This window comes from Mobula birostris, chromosome 26 (genome assembly GCF_030028105.1).
Source record: "Mobula birostris isolate sMobBir1 chromosome 26, sMobBir1.hap1, whole genome shotgun sequence".
Taxonomy (NCBI): Eukaryota; Metazoa; Chordata; class Chondrichthyes; order Myliobatiformes; family Myliobatidae; genus Mobula; species Mobula birostris.
Genome location: NC_092395.1, coordinates 29,409,635 through 29,427,636, shown reverse-complemented (window position 1 = coordinate 29,427,636; position 18,002 = coordinate 29,409,635). Strand labels below are relative to the sequence as shown.

At 41.4% G+C, this 18,002-nt stretch overlaps 1 protein-coding gene across 12 annotated transcripts in view; it reads left to right on the top strand.

Annotated features, from left to right (window-relative positions):
• The window catches only part of slc1a6 (solute carrier family 1 member 6), a 173,740-nt gene extending 156,965 nt beyond the window's left edge, over nucleotides 1–16,775 (top strand). For 11 of the 12 annotated variants that reach the window (XM_072244204.1, XM_072244199.1, XM_072244202.1 and 8 more), the window contains 2 exons: nucleotides 11,593–11,727; nucleotides 14,673–16,775. In XM_072244204.1, coding sequence (XP_072100305.1) covers nucleotides 11,593–11,727; nucleotides 14,673–14,871 — 334 coding nt within the window. In that variant the 3' untranslated portion in view covers nucleotides 14,872–16,775. The remainder of the gene's footprint in view (nucleotides 1–11,592; nucleotides 11,728–14,672) is intronic. The other variant, XM_072244210.1, reaches the window with a different exon arrangement.
• Nucleotides 16,776–18,002: the final 1,227 nt, after the last annotated feature.

The following is an 18,002-nucleotide window of genomic DNA, read 5'->3' as shown; positions in this document are numbered from 1 at the left end:
AGAGTGCTGCATATATCTTAGGTCTCCGGGTTATTCTGCTTTACCTTCACCAGTTCTGTTGTACCTTCTCCACCTCTTACCGCGAACTCTGCTTCATCCTTGACCAGTGAACCAGTTCTTATCTGCCATTGGGTCTTTCTTGGATGATCTTTCTTATGTGAGGCAACATTCCTCAACTTTACTCTCTCTGCATGAAGTACTTTGCCATGGAAAATTGCATGGACTCAGCTACGTTGGCAGCTTGTGGGCTGTCTGCTCCAGACTGACTCAGGCCCACTCCCCTACTACCTCCACTGTTGTATTGATAACTGTTCTTGCTCCAGTCTGGAGGATTTACTCAGTATTGTTTTTATTTCTATATATCATTCATTTTTATATTATCCAATGTTGACTTTCTGTGTCACTTTCAGTGACCCTTACCCTGACGATCAGGTTTTCACTGCTGTTTATTAAAAGTTCACAGTTATGCCAACATCTTATTCATTTTTAGGAATGTGGGTGTCACGGGCAAGGCTGGCATTTATTGCCTATTTCTACATACTGTTGCAAAGTCTATTGAACCCCACTATAATCCTTCTGTTGAAAATAATCTCAGAATGCTGTTTGGTAGGGAATTTAAGGACTTAGACAAAGCAACAATGAAAGTACACCAATATTTACTTCTAAATCAGGATAGCATGTGATCTCAGGGGAACCTGTAAGCAACCCCTGTTAGGCTGGTTCAGTGGATTCAGTCACACTGGATCCTTAGTGAGTTGGTAAATTGGATATAAAATTGTCTTGGTCATGGAACTAGGTAGTAGTGGCAGAGGGGTGCTTTTTCTGACTAGGGGTTTGTGATCAGTGGTGTTCAGCAAGGATCAATGCTGAGACCCATGTTATTTGTAAATGACTTGGATGAAAATTGAGTGGTCAGATTGGTAACAGACCACATGGAAATTGTGGATTGGGAAGAATGTTGTCAAAGGATACAGCAGGATATAGTCAGTTGGGCAGGGAATTGGCAGATGGAGTTTAATCTGGACAAGTGTGACATGATGCATTTTGGGAGTTCAATTCAATATGGTTCGTATTCTGCATGGAGGTTGGTGACCAGTGGTGTTCCACAGGGATCTTCTTCTGGGACCCCTCCTCTTTGTGATTTTTATAAATGACCTGGATGAAGAATTAGTTCAGTTCAGTTCGGTTTCCGTTTATTGTCATTTAGAAATGCATGCATTCAAAAAATGATACAACGTTCCTCCAGAATGATATCACAAGAAAAGCACAGGACAAACCAAGATTAAAGCTGACAAAACTACATAATTATAACATATAGTTACAACAGTGCAAAGCAATACCATAATTTGATAAAGAGCAGACTATGGGCACGGTAAAAAAAAGTCTCAAAGTCAGGACCGGATGGTGTCAGTACCATTGTGCTCAAAGCCTGTGCCCCTCAGCTATGTGGAGTACTTCGCCATGTATTCAACCTGAGCCTGAGGCTCCGGAGAGTTCCTGTGCTGTGGAAGACGTCGTGCCTCGTCCCTATGCCGAAGACGCCGCGCCCCAGTGGCCTCAATGACTACAGACTGGTGGCATTGAATGAAGACGCTGGAGAGACTTGTTCTGGATCTGCTCCAGCCTATGGTCAGGCCACACTTAGATCCCCTCCAGTTCGCCTACCAGCCCCGACTAGGAGTTGAGGATGCCATCGTCTACCTGCTGAACCGTGTCTACGCCCACCTGAACAAGCCAGCGAGCACTGTGAGGGTCATGTTTTTTGACTTCTCCAGTGCGTTCAACACCATCCGCCCTGCTCTGCTGGGGGAGAAGCTGACAGCGATGCAGGTGGATGCTTCTCTGGTATCATGAATTCTTGATTACCTGACTGGCAGACCACAGTACGTGTGCTTGCAACACTATGTGTCCGACAGAGTGATCAGCAGCACTGGGGCTCCACAGGGGACTGTCTTGTCTCCCTTTCTCTTCACCATTTACACCTCGGACTTCAACTACTGCACAGAGTCTTGTCAACTTCAGAAGTTTTCTGATGACTCTGCCATAGTTGGATGTATCAGCAAGGGAGATGAAGCTGAGTACAGGGCTACGGTAGAAAACTTTTTCACATGGTGTAAGCAGAATTATCTACAGCTTAATGTGAAAAAGACTAAGGAGCTGGTGGTCAACCTGAGGAGAGCTAAGGTACCGGTGACCCCTGTTTCCATCCAGGGGGTCAGTGTGGACATGGTGGAGGATTACAAATACCTGGGGATACGAATTGACAATAAACTGGACTGGTCAAAGAACACTGAGGCTGTCTACAAGAAGGGTCAGAGCCGCCTCTATTTCCTGAGGAGACTGAGGTCCTTTAACATCTGCCGGATGATGCTGAGGATGTTCTACGAGTCTGTTGTGGCCAGTGCTATCATGTTTGCTGTTGTGTGCTGGGGCAGCAGGCTGAAGGCAGCAGACACCAACAGAATCAACAAACTCATTCGTAAGGCCAGTGATGTTGTGGGAATGGAACTGGACTCTCTGACGGTGGTGTCTGAAAAGAGGATGCTGTCCAAGTTGCATGCCATCTTGGACAATGTCTCCCATCCACTACATAATGTACTGGGTGGGCACAGGAGTACATACAGCCAGAGACTCATTCCACCGAGATGCAACACAGAGCGTCATAGGAAGTCATTCCTGCCTGTGGCCATCAAACTTTACAACTCCTCCCTTGGAGGGTCAGACACCCTGAGCCAATAGGCTGGTCCTGGACTTATTTCCTGGCATAATTTACATATTACTATTTAACTATTTATGGTTTTATTACTGTTTATTATTTATGGTGCAACTGTAATGAAAACCAATTTCCCCCAGGATCAATAAAGTATGACTATGACTATGACTATAGACTCATCATCCCACACACAGGCGGCAGAAGGGAGGGACTCTCCCTGCCATGAACCTCCAAGCGCGACCAACTCGCTGATACAGCACCATTGGAAGCACCCGACCGCAGCATATTCTGAGTCCATCCGAAAACTTCAAGCCATCGACCAGCCCCTCTGACACAGCCTCTCCGAGCATCATCCTCTGCCGAGCGCTTCGACCCTACCCCGGCCGCCGAGCAACAAGCAAAGCTGAGGACTCGGGGCCTCCTCCTCCGGAGATTCTGGACCACACAGTAGCAGCAGCAGTGAAGCAGCATTTCAAAAGTTTCACCAGACGTTCCTCCGTGCTCTCACGTCCATCTCCATCAAATCAGGATTGTGCACGGCACCCTACTTGACAGATAACAGATACCACCATTGGAGTGGCCACTGCGAGCTGCATCGCACCACCAGGAGGGTGGGTTAATAAGTTTGCTGACGACACAAAGGTTGGGGTGTTGTGGATAGTTTGGAGGGTTATCAGAGGTTACAGTGGGACATCGATAGGATGCAGAACTGGGCTGAGAAGTGGCAGATGGACTTCAACCCAGATAAGTATGAAGTGGTTCATTTAGACAAGTCAAATTTGAAGACGGAACATAATATTAATGGTAAGACTCTTGGCAGTGTGGAGGATCTGAGCGATCTTGGGATGCAAGCCCATAGGACAGTCAAAGCTGCTGCACAGGTTGACAGTGTTGGTAAGAAGGCATATGGTGTGTTGACATTCATCAACTGTGGGATTGAGTTCAAGAGCCGTGAGGTAATGTTACAGCTATATAAGACCTTGGTCAGACCCCACTTGGAGTACTGTGTTCAGTTCTGGTCACCTCACTACAGGAAGGATGTGGATACTATAGAAAGAGTGATGAGGATACTTACAAGGATATTGCCTGGATTGGAAGGCGTACCTTATGAGAATAGGTTGAGTGAACTTGGCCTTTTCTCCTTGAAACAAAGGAGGATGAGAGGTGACCTGATAGAGGTGCATAAGATGATGAGGGGCATTGATCGTGTGGATAGCCGGAGGCTTTTTCCCAGGGCTGAAATGGCTCACACGAGGGTGCATAGTTTTAAGGTGCTTGGAAATAGATACTAAGGGGATGTCAGGGGTAAGTTTTTCACACAGAATGGTGTGTGCATGGTATGCACTGCTGGCAGCGGTGGTGGATGTGGATATAATATAATATTATAATATAATTTAAAATCTCCCCCATCTCTTTTGGCTCCGCACATAGCCATCCACTCTGGTTCTCCAAGGGACCAATTTTATCCCTCAGTATCCTTTTGGCACCGACATAACTGTAGAAACCCTTTGGATTTGTTTTTACCTTACTTGCCAAAGCAGCCTCGTATCTTCTTTTAGCTTTTCTAATTTCTTTCTTAAGATTCTTTTTACATTCTTTATATTCCTCAAGTACCTTATTACAGTAACTCCAAGCTGCCTATATTTATTGAAAATCTCTCTTTTTTTCTGAACCAAGTTTCTAATATCTCTTGAAAACCATGGCTCTCTCAAACTTTTAACCTTTCCTTTCAACCTAACAGGAACATAAAGATTCTGAATCCTCAAAATTTCACCTTTAAATGACCTCCATTTCTCTGTTACATCCTTCCCATAAAACAAATTTTCCCAATCCACTCCTTCTAAATCCTTTCGCATCTCCTCAAAGTTAGCCTTTCTCCAGTCAAAAATCTCAACCCTGGGCCCAGTCCTATCCTTCTCCATAATTACACTGAAACTGATTGTATTGTGATCACTGGACCCGAAGTGCTCCCCAACAAATAACCCGTCACCTGCCCCGTCTCATTCCCTAGCAGGAGATCCAACACTGCCCCTTCTCTAGTTGGTACCTCTACATATTGCTTCAAAAAACTATCCTGCACACATTTTACAAACTTCAAACCATTCATGAAACATGAACTGAGCATTGTCTCTTGGTTAATTATTAAGAGAACATACTGTAGTGGCAATTAGTCCGATTAGATTTGTCACTGTTTATGGTCACAACATATCTGGGCAATTGTCCAATTTGTCGGGTTAGTGCCTTCATCTTAACTGTACTGGAACAGTTTGGCTAGAGGTATGACGAGTTCAGGAGCACTAGTCTTCAGGACCAGAGCCAAAGTCTTCTCAATTCCAATAACCTTTGCTATATCCAATGCTGTTGGCCAATTTCTTAATTTGAGGAAGTGAATCAAATTACCTGAAGACTTGCTTCTGTTTTCTTGCACATGGATGAGAGAAAAATAGAAGGCTATGTGGGAGGAAATGGTTAGATCGATCTTGCAGTAGGTTAGAGGACACCACAACATCATGGGCTGAAGGGCCTGTACTTTGCTGTACTGTTTTATATTCTATGTTGGTAGGAATCTTAGAAGGAAATTGACATGGGCCATTCATTCAGCATTTCTCACTGAATATGCCAATTGTTCAGCCTCATTGTTACCCTCTATGTTAGGCTCTGATCTTACTGAGGATGGAGATGATCTTGGAGCTTCCACCTCTAATTAATTGTGAACAACTATTCACAACCAAATGTGGTAGGACTGCAAAGGTGTGATCTAATGCAGAATGTTGGCCATGTATCATGAAATAGCGCTGTCTATTGCATGCAACATTTGCAATTTAACATGCATGAGGTCTACTATTGCAACTTTACCACATTGGTACCTCATTTTTAAATAACTCTGGTTCTGCTCCCAGTATACTTATCCTCATTGGTTAAATTTAAGGTTAAAGTTATGAGAAAACAGTGGGAGTCTGGTGGTCAATGCCAGGAATCAAGTTGCAACAATCTGGATGCAGTGATGCAACAACATGCATTCAAGGTCGGTGAATGTATCTTCAAATTCTACGTCTGAGGAAATTTACCACAAGGCTCAGATATAGCTCAATGCTTCTTATCACCTTGAGTCACCTCCCACTAATCTAAGTCATTTAGGACTCATGCCTAACAACTGAATGATTCACCTGACCCTCACACACTTAGTACAGCTGCAAGCTTTGTACTCATGGCTCACAACCTGCACACACACACCAACAGCTGTTCATAAATGACACTAATTATCAATCAAACAAGTTATACCCAGTGTCCACTTTATTAAGTACACCTGTACACCTGTTTCTTAATGCAAATATCTAATCATGTGGCAGAACTCAATGCATAAAAGTATACGAACATGATCAAAAGATTCAGTTGTTGTTCTGACTAAACATCAGGATGGGAAAGAAATGTGGTCTAATGTGGTGCCAGATGGGGTGGTTTGAGTATTTCAGAAACTGCTGATGTCCTGGGATTTTCAGACACAACAGTCTCTAGAGCTTACAGAGAATATGGCAAAAAACAAAAACATCCAGTGAGTGGCAATTCTACAGGGAAAATGCCTTGTTAATGAGAGAGGTCAGAGCAGAATGGCCAGACTAGTTCAAGCTGAAAGGAAGGTGATAGTATCTCGAATAATCAAATGTTACAACAGTGGCGCACAGAAGAGCATCTCTGAACGCATAATACGTCAAACCTTGAAGTGGATGGAGTACAGCAGCAGAAGACCATGAATATATACTCAGTAGCTACTTTATTAGGTACAGGAACATTAAGTGGCCACAGAGTGTGTTTGACAATTGTTAAGACACTTCCTTCTTCCTTCTGAGTTAAAGTGCTCTACAACTAGAGGTAGCAAGGGATATCTATGTGCCATATCATCTATACCTTATCCCCAATGAGGAGATAACATAAGTCATTACAGAAGTACTTTATTGAATACATTGTTATTGAAATATTGAAGGCCCTGATGAAAGGTCTCAGCCCGAAATGCCAACTCCTTATTTCCCTCCATAGAAGCTACCTGACTTACTGAGTTCCTTCAGCATTTTGCATGTTTTGCTCAAGATTACCAGTTTCTGCAGAATCTCTTGTATTTATTATTGAAATTTCAGTTCCTGTGGCCATAACAAGATTGCACAGGCAGTGGTTAACCCAGTCTCTGAATGATTCAAAGGAAGTTCAGATTGCTGTCATGCAATTTCATACGACTGCCAAGCAGTACACCAAAAAATCCTCCCATGAGGAACTGCCTTAGGAGAATGGATATGGCTGTATACCATTGATTCTCAGATGGACGGCAGTCAAACTCCTGTTCTCACCACTCCCACTGGCACCACTGGTGTCTCTCTGCCCTCCAGCCCAGATGACCATTACCTGTGCTGAGGTGATGTGGGGCATAAAGTGGACTCCAAGCCGAGAGCCATTGGGGTTTATTCTATTATCTCCATTCTCCAGCCACTGTGTTCTTGCATAGGAACATTAGGATAGGCAAAATGACATGCAATATATGCACAAGGCTAGCTTGTTTACTTCTATACACAGCATGGCAGGATTTCTTTTGTAAGCTTGTTTTTAGCCTGTTGGTTTGTATTTTTGGTGCTGATGTCATGCAGATACTCTTGAGGGTTAGTTAGAGAGAAGGTCAGTCATGCAATTTCATACAACTGTGGAGCAGTACAGCATTAAATCCTCTCATAGATTAGTGAAAGGTATTGCAGTCAGGTTAATATTTCACAACCCAGGCAGTTAACAGCTGTTTACACTGACTCCTCTCTTCCTCTTTCTCTTCTTCATACTTTTTCTCTTCATTTGGTCAGCAAATAGCTGCTAACAAGAGTTGTGCTCTCATAATGACACATGTTCAGGTATGTTCTCCAGAGTTTCACAAACAGTGGAAGTGTTGATCCAACACACCCATGTCCTGTTCCATCACATTTTGTGGAGTAGCATAGCCAATATATAGTTCGTATGAAGGCACATGTAGCCATTATCAGTTACCACCAGCAATAACAACCATTACCCTACAACAACCCTTTAGTCTGTGTGGCTCAGTGCACCATCACAGAATGAAGGTGTTGTGTCTTTTGCCAAGACACTGCACATTAACCTATATTATTCACTGCCTTTAGTGGCATAGCAACTGGACATTCTGATTGTGAGAAAGTGCAGAGATGATATGAGGCAGCAACAGAAGTTGCGCGTGTAGTTGAAATGCCTTATACTATGTGAAGCCTGCAATCCTAGCAAAGTCACATGTCTTCTTTGCCTGCTGTTCTCTGGCAACGAGAGCATGAAAAGCTAATCTCTGTGTTAATAAAAAACCTCATCAAATATTTCTGGCTGAAGAAAGTGGTCACTGTTACAGGCATTGGCAATATGGCACTTATCCTCTGAGGTTGAAAGTATGGTTGCCGCTGTTGTTGTATCCCAGAGACAGTGTCCTTATTAAAGTACAGAAGTATCACATGTTGGTGCTTGCAGAGGTTCAGAGTAAGGTTATTTCTTGAAGAATCTAGGCAAATAAGACCCCCAGCCGGGTGTTCCTCTCCTCCACCCACTCCTCATCATTTTTACTGCTGTGTTCTTGTTCCCAAATATGCTGCATTACAAGAGGAAAAGTCTACCATTACTCCTTGTCTGACAGCATGTCAGAGCCCCAGAAAGCTTCACAAATCTTTCAGAAGCCCCACTCCCTGTAGTCTTCTGCCATATACACCAGTGGATAGCACCAAGAGTTCTTAGATTCAAACCAGCTACCAACCTTTAGGTAGTTGATGGTCACCATCTCTGCTGGGCTGGTCTGCACACCTCGTGCATACACTGTGTGTTCTCTGACACGTTCACCAAAATAACAACTTACTCCAACCAACCCCAATTTTATACTTTTCTGTTACTTGTAATGTCTTTATTTGACATGGACCTTATGGATTTTTCAACATCCACTGTACCAATCTCACTCAGAATTAGTACATTTCGTTAAAATTACCTCTCATTCTTTTAAACTTAAATGAACATAGACCAAACTTGCTCTTACCTTCTTCCATCAACTCCTTCAGCCATGGAAGGGGAGTGTTTTTTCTGCACTGCTTCCAATGGAGGTGTGTATTTCCTTTCACATTGAGACCAAAACTGTGCACCCTGTAACTTCACTTGCACCCCGTAACATTGCATTAAACGTTTCCACCTTTATATTCCATATATTTGCAATAAAGGCCAGCATTCTATCAGCATTGCTATACTTGCTAGTTCATGAGTTTCATGCACTAGAACACCAGTTCCCTTTGAACAATATATTCCTTTCCTTGTAAAGCTAGTGCCAACACAAGCTGTGTTTCAACACAGCAGTGAGAGCTAAGGATTTGTGGGTTCTTTTAAGGGTGATGGTGCTGCCTTGGTGTACAGGTAATTCCCCTTTACTGCTTAACTCCTTTCCGATTATTATCTGGGGTTTCAAAACAGGTAATGCATAGACAACAGTCTAAAGAAACGAGTAAATGATATGAGAGTTCCACACTCAATCACTAGTATCCCATCTATGGAATAAGGCTAATATACACAATATACATTTTATTGTGCAAGACATGACATATGGAAAGTTTCTAACTTCACCGTTATCCTTCACCCTTCTGTTTTCAGCGCTGATTTCTAAGATGAGCTTATTGAAGAATTTGAAGAATTTGTACAGCAGTCCTGTTATAGCTGAGGGAATATTCACACAACTTACCTTCCAGTAGACCATGTCATTTTTCTTATTTCTGTGATCCTCTAATAAGCCCAATTTTCATCTTGGTTCTTCAGCAATGAAGATAGAAGTTCTAGGGTAATATATATATTAATGACTTGGATGAGGGAATTAAATGCAGCATCTCCAAGTTTGCGGATGACACGGAGCTGGGTGGCAGTGTTAGCTGTGAGAAGGATGCTAAGAGGATGCAGGGTGACTTGGATAGGTTGGGTGAGTGGGCAAATTCATGGCAGATGCAATTTAATGTGGATAAATGTGAAGTTATCCACTTTGGTAGCAAAAATAGGAAAACAGATTATTATCTGAATGGTGACCGATTAGGAAAAGGGGAGGTGCAACGAGACCTGGGTGTCATTATACACCAGTCATTGTAAGTGGGCATGCAGGTACAGCAGGCGGTGAAAAAGGCGAATGGTATGCTGGCATTTATAGCGAGAGGATTTGAGTACAGGAGCAGGGAGGTACTACTGCAGTTGTACAAGGCCTTGGTGAGACCACACCTGGAGTATTGTGTGCAGTTTTGGTCCCCTAATCTGAGGAAAGACGTCCTTGCCATGGGGGGAGTACAAAGAAGGTTCACCAGATTGATTCCTGGGATGGCAGGACTTTCATATGAAGAAAGACTGGATGAACTGGACTTGTACTCGTTGGAATTTAGAAGATTGAGGGGGGATCTAATTGAAACGTATAAAATCCTAAAGGGATTGGACAGGCTAGATGCAGGAAGATTGTTCCCGATGTTGGGGAAGTCCAGAACAAGGGGTCACAGTTTGAGGATAAAGGGGAAGCCTTTTAGGACCGAGATTAGGAAAAACGTCTTCACTCCGAGAGTGGTGAATCTGTGGAATTCTCTGCCACAGGAAGCAGTTGAGGCCAGTACATTGGCTATATTTAGGAGGGAGTTAGATATGGCCCTTGTGGCTACGGGGATCAGGGGGTATGGTGGGAAGGCTGGGGCGGGGTTCTGAGTTGGATGATCAGCCATGATCATAATAGATGGCGGTGCAGGCTCGAAGGGCTGAATGGCCTACTCCTGCACCTATTTTCTATGTTTCCATGTTAATATAATTTTGTACAAGTTGCTTAATTGTCTCTCTCTTTATTATTAAGTATACAAAGTGAGTAAATCTGCTAAAAACCAATAAGCGTTTCCAAAGTCATGAGAATGTATACTTTAATGATCTGCTTCAGTAATCATTATTTCTGTTGTTGATTTTGGTTAGAATTGTCATTGGGTGAGATTTCATCAACAATCATATCTGTTAAAGGCCTTCATTGGAATGAACAGTAATCAAGCTAAACCATTAAACTCTGTTTCTCCTTCTGTAGATGCTGTCGGACTTCTGCTGAGTATTTTCATTCTATTATGATTTTACTTCGGTTTTATATGTCTGTTTTTATGTGATACTGTACTTCTGTTTCATCTAAGTCTTTCAGTCTTTAAGAACAGCACCTCTATGATTTTCCAGTGTGGTTACCTCTTTTGAACCTATAAATACACAAGCCATTTCATTTACCTAATTCTCAGGACACAGTAACCACAAGTAGTGAAGTACATTGTGCTGTTGTTCTAGCCCCAAACTAGGAATCCTGCAATAATGGATCTCAGACACAGGAGTTACAACCATCTATAATACTCAAACATGAAAAAATTTGCAGATGCTGGAAACCCAAGCAGCACACACGAAGTGCTAGAGGAACTCAGCAGGCCAAGCAGCATCAATGAAAAAGAGTACAGTCAACGTTTTGGGCCGAGACCCTCCATTAGTACTACTTTAATACTCCCTGGGTTCTTTTACTCTCACGGGTGGTGGAAAATTGATCTGACTCTCTCAGAAGATTGAAGATGGAGGACTGCTTGAAATTTTCAGTACTGGGGGGCAGGGGGATACATAATCAACATTTGTCAGATGGGGGTACCAAATGAAATAGAACAACAACAGATAAAAGGAATTGAGGTACGGAGTATCCAAGACCTAGCTGATTAACAAAATCTGTTGAAGGCACAGAATGATTTGCTATACTACTTCTGGTAAAAGTTGTAATTTTAATTGTGTGATGTTTGTTTTAATTGAGTGAGTTGACGGCTGCTGCTTTCTTTTTAACAATACAGCATCACTGCAACAGCAGCCAGCATTGGAGCAGCAGGAATACCTCAGGCTGGTCTTGTCACTATGGTGATAGTTTTGACATCAGTTGGACTTCCCACAGAGGACATCACCCTGATTATCGCAGTGGACTGGTTCCTGTACGCAGGCTCAGTATTGTTCTTACCTTTTAACATTAAAGTATTTGATCCAATGTGTTGTAAACTACTAAACAATTAGTGAAGGGCTAAATAAACAACTCAAGAATTTTCTAATACTGGTGAAAGTTCTGTTAAATTAACTGAAGATTTCTATATGGGTCAGATGGAACAACAAATATAGTGTATAATATTTTTGGTGGACAGCTGAATTCTCGGTACCTCATTAAAGAAAGATAATATTTCAATGATGCCCACATGGTACTTGCTTTGATTTTGCTCAGAAAATAGTCTCATAGCACTTCCATATTTTGGTAATCAAAGTCTAGTCACTAACAGATTATAGAACAAATTTTCTGGCACTAGAGTTTGAATATCAGAACAATGCTCTGTAAATTTATTGTTCATTTATAAGTATAAATGAACTACAGCAGTGTTACAGCATTATGTTACCAACAGTTGCAGAGACTCTTAGAGACTGTGGCAGAAGAGGGTTTTGCTTCCTGCTGAAGGAAATTTCCCTGCAGGAAAGCCATTACGTCTGCACTGGAGATGGTGAAAAAGTTCACAGCAATCAAAAGATGTTTGACAATCTTCCCTAGTAAAGATACTTCCCCTCCTCTGCCCCCAAAGTTTCCCAAGAAAGTACACTCCACTGAGTTTCTGTTTCACAATATTATATTTTCATTAACATCCCATTCAAAGCTAAAACATCTATCTTTTTAGTGATAAATATCTTTTTTCTGCTAAGGCTGTGACATATGGAGTTACTAATGTAGCACAAACGAGGGTTGCATGAAGGGACTGCCACCTGGTGCAGGTTCTCATTAAGTCATGCATTGTACTGAGTCAGAAATAGATCACCATTCACTTCCTGTCATTGACTCTAAATCTTGGAATTCCTTACACAGTTATGGTTGGGAATACCTTCAGCAGGATGAACTACAGTAGTTCAAAAAGGAAACTCATAACCACTTCCTCAAGTTAGGGATGAGAAATAAATGGTGGCTTTGCCAGTGACGTTCTCATTCCGTACATAACCTTGTAAAATTTCTCAGCTCATCATATTACATGCTAAGACCACCTTCGTTCGCTTCACCAACGACCTTCCCTCTTGAGTCAGAAGTAGAAATGTTTCCTGATAATTGCATTATGTTTAGGTCTGTTTCAACCCTTCAGCATCACCTAGATTTTATCTAGGCATTATACAAAAAGAGACAAGAAGCATTCATGCCCACAAATGCTTGACAATGATGAGCTCCAACAGAAGTGAGTTTAACTCTCTGCGTAAAAAACTTACCCTTGACATCTCCTCTGTACCTACATCCAAGCACCTTAAAACTATGCCCTCTTGTGCTAGCCATTTCAGCCCTGAGTGTGTGGAATAGGCTGCCGGCGGCAGTGGTGGAGGCGGAAACGAGAGGATTTTTTAAGAGACTTCTGAATGGATACATGGAGCTTAGAAAAACTAGAGGGCTATGGGTAACCCTAGGTAATTTCTAAGGTAAGGACATCTTTGGCACAGCTTTGTGGGCCGAAGGACCTGTATTGTGATGTAGGTTTTCTATGTTTCCATGTTAACCATATCCCCTTCACATGCAACGGTTTTACAGTCACTAAGCCTCAACATTTTGGTGCTCACCATTTACCTGGAAAAAAACTAACTGAACTAGCAAATAAATAGAATGACTACAATGGCAAGTCAGAGACTGAATATTTCACAGAAAATGAATAACCTTGTTGTTGTTGAGTGGCTCGCCAAGCTGGCTTGTTAGCTTGCAGACGTTCGTTACCCAGCTAGGCAACATCATCAGTGCAACTTCGAATGACATGTTGGTGATCTACATTGTTTGTCTTTTATGTGCTCTGTGATTAGTTTCTGTGTGTGTGTGCCATTTCTATTGGGTACCGATTATGTAATCCGCTATTGGTGTGTTAAAATATGATTAGGTGATAATTGTTGTCTAGGCTGTCTTAGTCGACCGTTAGTCAAAGCAATTTTAACGAACTAATAGCAGATTACATAATCGGTAACCAATAGAAATGGCATATATACCCACACACACAAACGGACTAATCACTAGACACATAAAAGACAAACAATGTAGATCACCAACATGTCATTCGAAGTTGCACTGACGATGTTGCCTAGCTGGGTAACGAAACGTCTGCAAGCTAACAAGCCAGCTTGGCAAGCCACTCAACAACAGCATCCTCAACCCGAGCTACAAATCTTTTCCAACGTCTTATAGTGAATAACCTTCTTACACCACAAAACTTTTCAGTAATCGACAAGGCACAGTTCAGGAATACCATTCAATAAGATGCTTTACCATAGATGAATCCAAATACAGCAGCAAAAAAGCTCAACCCCATTCAGGCCAAAACAGCTATCCATGCTCACCGCCCTAAATATTTACTCCTTCCAAGACCACTGCACTGTTCCTGTTAAAGCCCCTGCAGCAACCTCCTAAGGATTATTTATTAGCACATCCCAAACCCACAAGTTCTACTGCTTAGAGAGACAAGTGCAGAGGCACATGGGACGCTGCAAAGTCCCCATCAAGTCATTCTGACTTGGAATCCTTCATCATCAGTGGGTAGAACACCCTGGACTCTTTACCTAAAAACATCTTGAACACAAGGACAGGAGCAGATCAAGTCTCACCACCATCTTCCTGAGGCAAAATTGTGATGAATAGTAAATTCTGGCCTTGATACTGATATCATAGCTTATGAATTTATTTTAATGCCCTCAGTAACAAGTCTTTTGAATGTTAACTGTATGAGGTTACTAGGCTTAGTAGTGTATTCTCATGTGAATAGTATCCTTTCTCTCTGCTCAGGCACAAAAAGTCAAAAGATGCAATCAGTGCTGCTATCCACCAGAGATACTTGGGTTTTCCCCAGAAATTAATGGAATTCATATTATTTTCATTTTTTTTAAGGGATCGCCTTCGAACTACTACCAATGTGCTAGGTGATTCATTGGGAGCAGGCATTGTGGAGCATCTGTCAAGGCATGAACTGCACACGGAGGATACAGAAGTTGGAAACTCAGTCATTGAGGAGAATGAGAAACCTTATCAGCTCATCTGCCAGGAGCATGAAAACCAGAAGCACGTGGATAGTGAGACAATGATGTGACCAAGACCAAGCGAGATCCAATGTTGAAGAGATAAACACATACACAACTATGTAAATTGTGTGTCTGTGCATTTCTAATCAAACTAGCCAGCAAAGGAACATCTAAAACAATCTAATTACTTAAGCAAGAATCCTGCAAAAATAGGGCAGACCTGTATGCATGTGTATTTTCCAGTGCATACCATCTATATTTGTGCATATGTGAGTGCATTCATGTCCACACAGTGCCCACATTTGTGTGTACACATGTGCAAATGTTTCTCAATGGCTGTGATCATGTGTGTTTGTATACATTGCTGTGCAGGCGCACATAAATGACAAAATTGTGGTTTGTGGATATTCATCAGTTTATATGTGCATATCTGTATGCATTATCCACATAAGTAACAAGTATTTATGCATGTGTACAGGTCTTTACACGTGTGTGTCTTTGTACATGCATGTGCATGGTGTTTTTAACTGGAAAGGGTAACTTTTCTTTAAACAGGTAGTTCCCTCAGTAGCACTTTCATAATTGGGAGAGGATTTCTCTAACGTGCTCTGTGAGAAATCATAAAAATGTTTCTGATTTTGCAGCACCCAGCATCTCATAGAAAACTTGGTCCATTGTCAGAACAGAATCAATTTTCTTTAGAAATACTTGAAGAAGAAAAATATTAAAGGGACAGAGAAAGGGCAGGGAAATGGGGTGAAAATAGATTAGCCTTCAGGAAGCATGATCTGAATAGACTCCATCTATACCGAAAATATTGTGATATTTTCTTGTGTTAAACCGGTTAATTTTTTCAAAACCTTGCTGTTTTGACAGATGTCCAACAAGGACCGATTTTCTCCGTCCTTTGCAAGTCGTGCCTATCCATTTACAAAGTGGTGCTAAATCCATTTGAGCGTTAGGAGTGGAATTTGACTTTTTATGGGAATATGATGCATGTGATGGTGGATTGGAAATCCGTCTCACAGCTTCACCTATTTTAGTATCCTTTGGAACCCAGAGGGATTGCTGAATATCAGGCTCCACGGTGCAACAGGAGGAAAGGGACATACAAGACCTCAGATCCTATTTCCCTGTATTGATATGAAATACCTAACTTTTGAATGTGGAGTCTCCAGATTACCAATGTCAAAACTATGGCAAGTGAGAGAAAGGTCAAGCAAATACCCACCACAAATCCAGATTTCAATATCCTCTTCATAATCCTTTCACATTTCCAAAACATTTTAACCTCCTACAAGGAATTCACAGTATGCCCTCCCCCCTTTCACTACATTGTTCTGTCCCATTTATCATGCTTTGTGATCGTCAGGCCAGAAATAAAACTAAGCAACATATAATTAATTAGTTCTTGTAACAGATAAACCCTGATTCAATAATCTGGCAGGGTTACATAGACACACATTCGATGGCAGGTCGAATAACCTTAAGTCAGCCCTGACAATAATGTTGAAGTAGATCCTTTGAGTAGCTCCGGGGACAGCATCAGCTAAGCACAATGACTTCTACACAGTTTCGTGGAGTCAGTATGCGGAAGAGACATAAAATATTTAGATATTATGAAAATAACATTACCTAATCTTAAAATGATCTCATTGTCAGACGATGTAAAATGTATGATATCTGTGATGTATTCCTAATCTCTAAATGATATGTGGCATATGATCAGAAACTTGTACTCAAATCCAATCAAAACATTGTACTTCCATAACACTAATTCACTCCTGAGTAAAGTCTCCTCTGTTATTCCATTACAATGATTTTGGGTGTGCACCTTGCTGCAATTAAATATGTACGTAGTGACTTTTCAGTCATTCAGCACTCCCATCTTTGTCCTCTCTTCCAAAAGACTCAATAGCTCTTAGTTGATTTCAAATGATATTCAGATTAATATCAATTTCCAAACACTGAGACAAATGTTTGTTGTTCAATTTATTTATAAATGTTGTTAGTGTTAAGTGCTGAGATATACTGTGAACTTTCAGAGTAAGTTCCCTGTGTCTTCTGGAAGAATGCAAGTAAGTTTTCTGATTATTAGATGTGGTCATGTAATACCAATGTGAGACTTGTCCAGGGTAAGACTTTAGTGCAAAAGTTCTGAGTATGAGGAGAGCAGGACAGTCATAAAGACAGAAAGCACACAGAAGGACAGGCGGCATCTATGGAAAGTGAAAAAGTGTCAATGTTTCTTGTTGAAGAACCTTCATCAAAATGAAAGCCTTTGACCTGAAATGTTAACTCATTTTCTGTCTGTAGATACTGCCAGACTTGTGGGGTTCTTCCAGATTTTTTGATCTGTATTTCATATTTCCAGATGCCGCAGATTTTTTGTTTGATTTTCATTTATTGGCTACGGAAAGTCTACCAGTACTAGGACAAGACCAGAGTTTACTTTGATTTCTCATCAAAGATTGAGTAGGACACAGCCAGGAACCTCAGAAAAACAGCAATCTTCTATTTTTTTGGGTTTCCTCAAAATGTCTACTTGTTCCTTAAATGACTAATGGTGGACCAGAGTAGGGATTCTGTAAAGCAGGAGTTCCCTCTCCTGGTCAACAGACAGGCCTAATATTTAAGTCTTGATCATAAAGGGAGTGAGAAGTGTGCTGCTTGCTATAAAAATGCATTTTTATCCTGTAGTAAGTACCCTTGGGCTCCAAAAAGAAACAAATGTTAATTTAGAATTTGACCAGAAGCCATTCTGGTCAGACATTCCTGTCTACCCATGCCCAGTAGATATCCTTAATTCATAAATATTGGCTCAGTGTGGTCTTGTTCTTATTATTGGCCATGGTTTCATCATATGCAATTCAGTGAAATATACAAACCCATGGGATTACATGTTTCACCAGGTTACAAATCTTTACTAATTTCTTGGATGTTTTTAGATCATAAACGTCGAAGATCCAGCAGGTTTAAAAATGATCATAATGGACCATACGGAGTGGTTTGAGTGAGGTGGATTTCTTGCAGAGGTTCACAAATGACACCCAGACAAGCAGAAATTCACTAAAATGTCATTGTTGTCAACTGTTGTTTTTCCTTTTTCTTCCCCTATATATCTACTCTGGGTCAAAGAGTGATTTAAAAGATATATTTCATGATTAAGTAAAGCTAATAGTCACAGATTGACATGACA